Source organism: Sander vitreus, chromosome 6 (genome assembly GCF_031162955.1).
Source record: "Sander vitreus isolate 19-12246 chromosome 6, sanVit1, whole genome shotgun sequence".
Lineage (NCBI taxonomy): Eukaryota > Metazoa > Chordata > Actinopteri > Perciformes > Percidae > Sander > Sander vitreus.
Genome location: NC_135860.1, coordinates 12,043,538 through 12,053,555, shown reverse-complemented (window position 1 = coordinate 12,053,555; position 10,018 = coordinate 12,043,538). Strand labels below are relative to the sequence as shown.

General features: G+C 39.6%; 2 protein-coding genes across 3 annotated transcripts; both read left to right on the top strand.

Annotated features, from left to right (window-relative positions):
* Positions 1-1,162: 1,162 nt before the first annotated feature.
* On the top strand, positions 1,163-4,759 carry ino80e (INO80 complex subunit E). Of its 2 annotated transcripts, none has more exons than XM_078252562.1 (8): positions 1,163-1,244; positions 1,531-1,613; positions 1,741-1,811; positions 1,904-1,956; positions 2,074-2,155; positions 2,871-2,988; positions 3,331-3,429; positions 3,952-4,759. In XM_078252562.1, exons 1-8 carry the CDS (start codon positions 1,217-1,219, stop codon positions 4,156-4,158), a joined length of 741 nt encoding a protein of 246 aa, XP_078108688.1. In that variant the 5' UTR covers positions 1,163-1,216; the 3' UTR covers positions 4,159-4,759. The 2 variants fall into 2 exon arrangements, with proteins under 2 accessions (XP_078108688.1, XP_078108689.1); XM_078252563.1 differs by lacking the exon at positions 1,163-1,244 and adding an exon at positions 1,276-1,393.
* Positions 4,760-5,829: 1,070 nt separating this feature from the next.
* On the top strand, positions 5,830-9,883 carry LOC144519439 (uncharacterized). The gene is made up of 3 exons (XM_078252561.1): positions 5,830-6,470; positions 7,565-8,257; positions 8,923-9,883. Exons 1-3 carry the CDS (start codon positions 6,156-6,158, stop codon positions 9,436-9,438), a joined length of 1,524 nt encoding a protein of 507 aa, XP_078108687.1. The 5' UTR covers positions 5,830-6,155; the 3' UTR covers positions 9,439-9,883.
* The last annotated feature ends 135 nt before the right edge of the window (positions 9,884-10,018 follow it).

Below are 10,018 nucleotides of genomic sequence, written 5' to 3'. Positions count from 1 at the left end.
TCTTGGTGGAGATGCTTGGCTCTGGGTCGAGGAGAATTAACCATAGAATCTTTAATCTGCATTGATTCTGTTTCAGTTCTCAAGATCATGAGATCCTTGTCTTCCAGCTATCAAGATATTCTATTTGAAGTGTTGCATGTGCAATCAACAAGGTATGTAAATTATTTTGATGTGGGTTGCTGCACATGTAGGTCTGTGGGGACATGAGGAGGTGGACAAGATAGCAAAAGAAGCACTACAGAGAAACACTATAGATTTACCATTAGAAAGTCCCATTAAGCAAGAATGGATCAAAGGTTGTAAAGAGTGAGTAGTGCCCCCTTCCTTTATATAGATGTATTTTTTTTTCCTTTGTTCTGTTATGGAGTTTGTACAATGTAATACCTTCTGTAAAATAAATAAAAAGTAAAAAAAAAAAAAAAGTCCCTAAGCAAATCAGAGGTCACTACAACTATTCCCTATGGTCAAGGGAATAGTTTGGAAAGCAGGAGCAGTGGAACACTGAAATAAGGGGAATGTTTATGTACAATTTAGCCTAAATAGTAAAGTGAAGTCAACATTTAGAAACGTAGGCCCAGGTCAAGAAAATGTCACTTTCAACAGTCATTCCACTTTAAATGGCACACTTTAAGATAATAGGAATACATGAAAACATCTACCTGGTTTATGTGAGCATTGTCAGGTTGATGAGTCTGTTGTGCATGCAAGGATTGTAGGCTAAAAAGTAAACAAGAAAGGCAACGTGCAAAACGATCTCAGATAGATAGATAGATAGATAGATAGATAGATAGATAGATAGATAGATACTTAGGGATAGGGAAATTTTAGGCATCCAGTAGCTTAGACAACCATAACACAACAAACACACAATCACATACACACATATATCTCACATACATAAAAATCACTTACAGAAATGTAAAGAGTTAATAATTTGTGAAGTGATTACAAAGGTCTGGTATGGACAGGAAGGCTGGAATTCAGGCTCTTAATATACAATGTTCCGACAGTAGAATTGTCTATGATTTGATCAGGCAAATCATCAAAACAGGGTAAATGGGTAGGATTTAATGTCCAGATGACAAGCAGAGGGTGGCAGTAATGTATCTAATACGCTGAATGCTAAAGCTAAGCGCCGTTAAAACCCAAAAGAAGAAGAAAAAAGGTCCCGCCCATCACGACGCATGAAAACGATGTCACGAAAGTAAACAACAGCATGTCGCACAGACAGACTCAATCAAGAGGTAGCCTACCAATGGTTTTTCAAGGATAAAAATAGCCTTGCAATTTATCGAATGCATGTTTGTTTTTTTAAATATTTGAAATAGATTTTGGTGCATATTTCCAGAGGCCTGTGCGACCAGCAGCTTTGTATCTTTAGCGAGCTAGCTATGTAAGCTAATGTTTAGCTTAGTGTCCTGTACGTTACTTTCTTATGTCGTTTCACTGTCGTGTTAAAACGAATTAACTCCAGTATATAACTACTGTGAGCAGACGGTAGATTTACATCATTTGTATGCTCTATTTCAGAAATGAACGGTCGAGCGGACGTCGAAGTTGACTACAAGCGGAAATACAAAAATCTCAAACGAAAATTAAAATTTCTTGTTTATGTGAGTACAGTCATTCTGAGTGGAAAAAGTCAGTCTTGAGCAATCATGTTTCAGTATTTAACTAATACATACGGTATATGTCTCATTATCTGCGCTGATTTCGTGCATTTGGGGTTTCCCTTTCCAGGAACAGGAATGCTTTCAGGAGGAGCTGAGGAGAGCACAGAGAAAACTTCTCAAAGTTTCCAGGGACAAAAGGTGAGATTACATTGTGTGTACATGGAAATGGGTGTATGTTAAACACTATAATGTCGTGCAGTAAATAACAATGTCTTGCATTTGTTTTCTAGCTTTCTTCTGGACAGACTGCTGCAGTATGAGAGGGTAGATGAAGACTCCTCAGGTAGTTACTACACCTCACCCAAAGTGTTTATTAGTGTTTGTGGCGTGCTTTCATTTTTATATTAAGAGTTGCAATCGACTGTACTGCTGGTTCAGATTTTCTTGTATTCTGTTCCAGATTCAGATGCAACAGTTTCTTCAGAAAATAGTGAAGGAGAAGGCCCCAGGGAGAGGGAAAGAGAACGAGATGGAGCAAAGAAGTAAGTTGTGCGTTTTAACATAAAATGTTGCTTGTACTATCAATATTTGCATAAATGTGTACATGCAATATACATGTTGATAAGGATTGATTGGACGTTCTCTTTCTCTTTTTAGTAATTGTGACCATTTTAAAAGGAAAAAAACTCCCCGTAGTAAATAATCCTTGTACAATGCACAGCTGAGTAAACAATTCAAACCCTACAAATATGGTGTCTTTAGGGGTCTGGGTGTAAATGATTATAAGGCCTCTAAGCCATTTTTAGTATCCAAGTCTTAAATTGGTGTGTGAAATGAAGGTACAATTGCCTGGTATTATTATCATCCAACACATCTGTGAGTCATCTGTGCTGGAACTGAGACTAAATGTATGTTTATGGATAATTACAAACAAAATAGTCTTCCTGTTTGATGCCAGTTGAATTTTTTTCTAGGGTCTCTTTTCTTCTTTTTTGCTGACTGTCAAGGCATCGTTTTTTCAAAAGCTGTGTCCACACTAAAACGTGGGGCTTTCGTTTTCAGATGTATCCACTCTGGAAAAAAATTTCCAGCTCAGTTTTTGGGTGAGGAAAATGCTGGATTAGTGGGGAATGAAGGCCAAAACATAGAGAAAAACTGCATCTTTGACCAAATGGAACAATGTGAACAACACATTTTGCGCTCTGGATGCACTTGCTGCCATTAAGTTTCTCTTAATTTCTCATGTACTCTTTTAAGGCGAAGAAGTAGTCCTGGGGCGTGTCTTCCTTCATCATCCTCCCCTCATCTCTCCCTGCTGTCCCGTCCTGGTGTAAATGCCCTACAGCCATCAAGCTCTGGACCCTACCTCAACACTGTGAGTTTCTATCTCCCATTCTTATCTATTTCTTAGTCTGGCCACTATTGCCAGCATAGAGTATTGCTGCATCTGTCATCTCCTCATCGCCAAACATAATCCCGGTCAGGCATTGTTTATATAATTTGATTCTTTTGTCATTTCATTCACAAGTCTGTTTATCTCTTTGTTTGTTTTTTGTTTTGATGCTTGTAATGGCTTCCCTGTTTTCACATTGTTCATTCTTCTGTGTATGTTTTTTGTGTGTTTTGTGTGTGTCTGTCTTATAAATTGCCTATGCCTGTGTGCATGTGTGTTCTTGTGTTCATTTGGCAATTTGGGGCCTATGTGTGTGTTGGGCAGATGCCCTTCCCACCAGAGTATTTGGCTCCCCCAGCTGAACGAATGAAGAAAGAGAGAAAAACAAAGACGCCTAAAAACAAGAGAGAGACTACAGGGAAGGTGAGAGAGGAAAAGGGAAAACAAGATGTTCAGAGATAATATTAATGCAGATATACTGCTTACTTCTCACATCCTGTATATTTATATGCCATTTATATTAGATGGCATAGTAGGTAATTTTTTGGGGGGGTTATATTTTGTTCACACTATGTATATGCATAAGAAAATGGAAGTAATATGTGTCTGCTTTTATGTTCTCCTTAGAAAGTCCAAAAACTCTATATTGGTTAATTACTTTGTTGCACAATATTGCCAACAGGTTTTGATATATAAACTGTTCTCTTTACTCAATACAACTTGTAATAATTATATTTGAGGACACTGATGTTGTAGAAAGTTCAGTCCCCTAAGTCATTTTAAGTTCGGCACTATGCTGAAATGACCTTCTGCTTTGTAAGTTCATGTACATGCTGCATGCTTTGCCCTGATTAATGCAGTCATCCATCCATACCCCTCATTCTTCCATCATATCTCCATCCCTGTCATTCCTAACATTTTAGCTTTATTTTTTATTCCTCTCAGGTTGTTGCCCCAATGGCAGCTAATTACCCATCAGCCCCTGCGGCCCCTCCAGCAGCCAGTGGCCCCTTCAGCTGGGTTCCCAGACAGATGCTTAGCGGAGATGCAGCTGAGGAGGAGGGAGAGAGCGATGGTGACAGCGACAGAGGAGATGAAGACAGAGGGGAGGGAGATGAGGCAGAACTGGTCATTGACATCCCTAATGAGTGAGCCTGAATGTGTGTTTTAGATGTATTTATAAGTGTGTGTGTGTGTGTGTGTGTGTGTGTGTGTGTGTTCAGTAGCCCATTACACATTGTCAATTAAATGGAGTGCCAAGCTCCCCCCTGTGAACTTTTGCTTAATTGCAGTATCACTGTCAAAACTATCTCCCAGATAAATGTGGTTTTCCAATATTATGCTAAAAATAAATCTGTTATAATATTACAGCCACTGCTACTGGAATTATTACTTTTAAAACAGTTTTGAGCTGCCTGCTGATTATTTTTGACAAACTGTGACTACAACTCGGTATGTCCTGCACAAAGAGAGCTTTTGTCTGTTATTTGTTTTGCATTGTTTAAACACCATCGCAGACTTGGTATTATATAAATACTGCAGTCCATTAAAGCTGTTTAAGTACGATATAGCTGTTTCAAATGTTACGTCTTTATTGCTTTTTACAGGAAGTTTTTTAATTTGTACTTCTATGTTAATGTTTTTTCAAACAAATTGTCAAAAATCAAAGCTACTTCATGTTAAATGAGATTTATTATTATCGCACCTATCAAATTGTGTGTGTCAGAGAATAAAATGTTATCATTTCAGATGACTTTCAGAGGCTAAAAGTTTTTGTTTAACGTTAAATTGTGTCAGGTTTCATTCACAGATTCTGCTAACAACATACTACGGAGAACATTTTACTTAAAAAAAAAAAAATGTTTGTCTTAAATTATTTCTCATTGCACCATTTAAGATTGTATAGTAGATGTTATAGTGTGACTTGATGCCCCACCCAGAACATCCAACCCTAAATCTCTCATTCCATAGCTACAGTCAGTCACTCAGGTATGCTATAGTCTGTGAGAATATATGTGCACTGACAACATTCACTACACTAAAGCTATATTTAAGCAAAGCTCATGTAAACTTAGTTCATGTTGGTTATTGCACATGTTTTTCTTTGCTTGCTTGACCCCTTTGCAAAGGAATCCTGATACCACTCTTAATAGCAGCCCAGGGGTATGTTTGGCTCATGTTTGCCATAACTTTGAAGGAACTTGAAGGTAGCCTGGCCGGACTCTACCTCTTTAAGGTGTCAAAAGAAAGCTAGATGTTTTTCTGTTCACTGTTCTTACTCATGCACAGGGTTATCAGATTACATACAAATTGCTGTTTTTGACACAATGATTTTGTAATGAACAGTCAGCGCCAACATCATGTCTCAACAGGCAGGTTTCTAATATCAAGGAAAGCAATCTGCAAGGCATCAAAGGGAGTGTGTTTTGTCTTGGAAGTTAAGAATTCAAGAATCACTGCACTGTGGGTGAGACAATGACCCATGACTTTGACACTGTCAGGATTAAGCTTTAATGAGGATTTCATTGTGAAATTTAGAGCTCAGTTGCTCACATTTTTCTGGTGTTTCAAGTGAGAAGTCCTGCTTGATATGGAATTATTTCAAAGCAACTGTAACAGAACCAGCATTTTCAGGAATGCGCTTTACCAAGAATATGGACCGCAAGAGTGTGTCATTCAAGGGACTTAGCTTTTACAAGGACCATTGTTTTGGAATGCAGACTTACAGGTAATTGGCAGCTTTGATGGGTGTGTGCTTGGCTTGTGTACCTAGCAGCAATGGGAGTTAAAGGTGTAACCATAGAGCATTTAAGAGGGAGGGGTGAAGTGGAGGGAGAGTCGCAGAGGGTGGAACTGACAGAGGGGGCGAGGTTGTCAGGGAAAGGGAAATGAAGGAGTAAGCAAGATTGTGCCTGCAACACAGATACGTTTAGAGTGCAGCAGACTTTAAAAGAAGACCGACATGGTTGGACACAAACTGGAGGAGAGATCAAGGAGCAAGTGAGAAAACAACAAGCCATCAGCAGCCAACCGTGGCCACCTTATCTTTTCCATCTATATACGGAAACCACTGGATAATTCATAAGCCTCTCTTGTTCTGTCTGAGTGTGTGTATGTGAGAGAGGGGATTTGCTGAGCTCACCACCACCATGCTGTGTCCTGCTGCTGTCAGTGCAGCTGCTGCGGCTGTCTGGCTGCTGGCGATGCTGGGCCCAGGCCTGTCTCTTCCAGCTGAGGACAACTCCGAGCCAGGCTTCAGCCTTTGCAGCCACTGCTTCTACAGACAGACGCCTCCTCAGGGAGCCTCTGCAGGGTCGCTGCTGCACCCACTCTGCCACAGACTGGCTGGGGGACAGGCGTTTGCCACTCTGTCCAAACCGACCTGTGACACAGCTGTCTACTTGGCCTTCCATCTCAGCCACGGATGGACAGAGAAGGAGGGAGAGGAGGGCAAAGAGCTTGTGGTAAGGACTGCATCTATCATTCTGTTTAAAGTAGTACTGTCTGTTTTTGAATAATGGAATTTGAAAAATAAAATGTATAGCACAAAATCGTACAGATTGGTGTTACAGCAAGCATGCAGTAAATCAGTGGTGGAAAGTACATTTACTAGTACTTGTAAAAAAAAAAAAGTGGTGCCACCAAAGAGACATTTCACAAAAAGCAAAGATTATAAAAAGTAAAAAAAAAGATACACATTTGTGTCACAAAACTTATTTTCCCTTCTCTTCTCTTCTACCCCATTAATCATCTAACAACCCCTCAGATTGATACTGTGACTCAGCTCCTGTCACAATCATAGATCATACTTATGTAGTTTAATCCCACAAGTATGTTTACTTTTGATACTTTAAGTATATTTTGTGGACAATACTTTGGTACTTTTACTTCAGTTTGATTTTGAATGCAGGACTTTTACTTGTATTGGAATATATCCTTTTTTGGTCATTGCATTGGTACTTTTTACTTAAAGATTAAAGATCAGAATACCTATTTTGCCATTGCATTAAACATTGTAAACAGTCAGCTCTGGTAATTTCCTGCAAATCCCTGCATTTGAAAATTGAATACAGACAGTAAAAACAGATAAGAGCATTCTTATATAGACTAATGTATTGCTATATTTAATTTATTTTTCATTTTACATTTAATTAAGAAGTTTTAAACATTTGGACATGATAAATAAAATGAAATGGAATAATTCATATTTGAAAATACCAGCTGAAGTATCTGTAAGGTAATAGAGTGGGTTATAACTAGTGTACACTTGCATAGATCCTAATGCACCCACATAGGCGTAATTTACAGGGGGGATGGGGGTGTTACAACCCCCCCCCAATAATCAAAACTGGCCAGTTCAACCCCCCCAAAAACCTATTATAATTTCCTTTACATAAGTAAAGACATTTGCACTACTTGATGCAGGAAAGGCACAAATTGTTGCAGAAAATGAAGTGTTTAAAATTTCAATTTTGCTCAAAAGTGGAGATTTGAATGTTGAACCCAAAGTTATGCCCTAACCATAACAACATGTGTTTCTGATTATTTTTTCTGCCAGGCAGAGGAAGAAGAAGACAACATTAAAGTAGCAGTACCAGCCCTACTCAGAGGAGGCAGGAATCCTTCTCATGCTGTTTCGCCCACAGACTCCCTGCTTCAACACTGGGACTCAACAGTCACAACACTGATCCAGTCAAGCATCACTCCCCAGTGCAGCACTTTAGGCGGTGATCTCTACATCCTGACCGGGGTAGGAGGTTTCGGGGCTGCTAAGGATGAAGACGAGGAGTGTCAGACAAAACCTCTGTGGTCTGCTATGTGCTGCGCTGTCCCAGATGGGAAGAGTGGCTTCAGCATGGGGTTAATCAGAGAGACAGGACAAGAAGAGAGGCAAGTGAGCGTGAAGGAGCTGGAGGAGATGCTGGGAGTGTCAAAGCTGTTCTCAGAAGGCTGTGGAGGAGCAGATGAGGAGACTGTTGGAATCAGAGTGGGTCTTCATAGTGAGGGGCTCCCTGGAAACATAAACAAGCTGGATGCAGATTCAAATGAGCACATTAAGGAAAGAAGAGAGGCACCGATCACTGAAGAGCTGGTGGCTGGTGAGTCCTCAGCTGACTATGAAGCTGTGGATGAACAAGAGACAGATACAAATTCCAGCAGCACTCTGGTCTACGTCCTCTGCACCACCATGTCTATCCTTACAGCTCCGCTGCAGCCTGTGTTCTCCAGAGTCACACAGTTACCTGGACAGGTGATTCAAGTTACTGAACCTTTTAGACATAGTTTAATTTAATTTATATATGTATACTCCAGCAATTTAGTTTTATACTTCCACAAGGCTCACAAGGAAATAGACTGCAAGGCTAAGCCCAGTGACATCATCAGGGTTAGAGAAAACAGAAGACATTATACAACTGTTTTCACAGGCTGAGTAGTACTCCTCATAACAAGTAAAGTGAAATGCATGTGTAAAATTAGTACTTGATAGTTACAAGTATACAATACTGGATAATTAGGATAGTAATTTATTACAACATGAGTGAAAACAACAAGGGAAAAGTTCAACGGGTTTGCAAAAGGCAATAATAAACAAAATTAAACCAAAATGCAACAACAACAATAGGACAAAGCAAAAATATAACTAAAACGGGTATAGTACTAAATACTACTAATCTTCCAAATGTTCATGAAATAAAACATGGAAATGTTAGTTTAGTCAATTTGGAGAGAAACAAGTCTGTTTGACATGTTCAGTTTCAGCGTTGTTTAGCAAATCTCCTCTTTCCAGTGTGCTCCTCCCAGAGACTGGAATGAGGTGTGGCCAGCAGCAAGTTTTCACTCATTACATGCCCTCAGGTCATTCTGTCATTTCATTATTCACACATTTTAATCTAATTTAACTCTCTTTTGACTCAGGTGACATACGTTCTACAAGAAGACCTTGGGGTTCTGTCTGCCCTGCCCGGAGAAACCTTCTTCCTGCTCCACCTCTTGACCTCTGACCTTTTGTCTTGGATGGGCTTAGCTGGAGAAACATTACTGGGTATCGGGGAAAACTGCTTCTCCAGTGTCTACTACTGCTCCTCCTCCATGCTGGGGGCCCTGCTGAACAGCTGTGAAACTGGGGTCACTGGCATGGGGACCCTGGCTGGAGACACAGTGGGGATATTTAGTGATGCGTTGGATAATGCTTGGTGGGTGACCAAGTTATTTGGAGGACGGCTGTGGGAGCAGATCGAAGGTTACATAGGAACAGTGTTGTCAGAGATGGGGGATCAGGTGAAAGCTGTAGGTGGAGGGGTGGAAATGCTGGCGTTTAGAAGTGGAAACGGGGTGGGTAATGTGTTTAAGCTGGGAGGGGGTTTAATAACGGGGATGGTGGATATGGTCATTGGTGCGGTGAGAGAAGCTTTTGGGCAGGAGTCAGAGTGAAAAGTGAAGGGAAAGTCCACATGACGCCATTAGTAACAAACTTTTTCAAATGTTTTCTCCAGTTTTGGTTTGTAAATTTCTTTGAGTTAGAGTGTGAAAAAGGGGGGGGACTATCTCAGTTTGATGTCATTTGATATGCAGTTAATATAAAGTGATAGCCATATGTTTTTGAAACAAATTTAGTGAATTACAAATGTCTTATACTTACACGTCACTGTGGCTAGCTGTCCAAATAATCTGCTGCTGGTATAAGTGACCCAACTGTGAATTAAAAACACTGTGCACTAGGCTTTTGGATGTAATTATTCAAAACAATTATTGTATGATAAATGTTATGAAAAAGGTTTGCTTACACGTACATTATAATAAAAGAGAATGCTGGCATATCATTGTTTTTTTCTTTTTATATCCCTGTGTAATAAAAATGTTTTCCTTATCAAAACAAGACATTTGTTACATACCTGTATTCATATCAAAACCTTCCAGATATAAAATATGAATGCTAATATACTTAAGTGAAATTAAGAGTTACTTTACTTGAGTAGTTCCATTAGATTGTACTTTCTATTATTTTCCACTA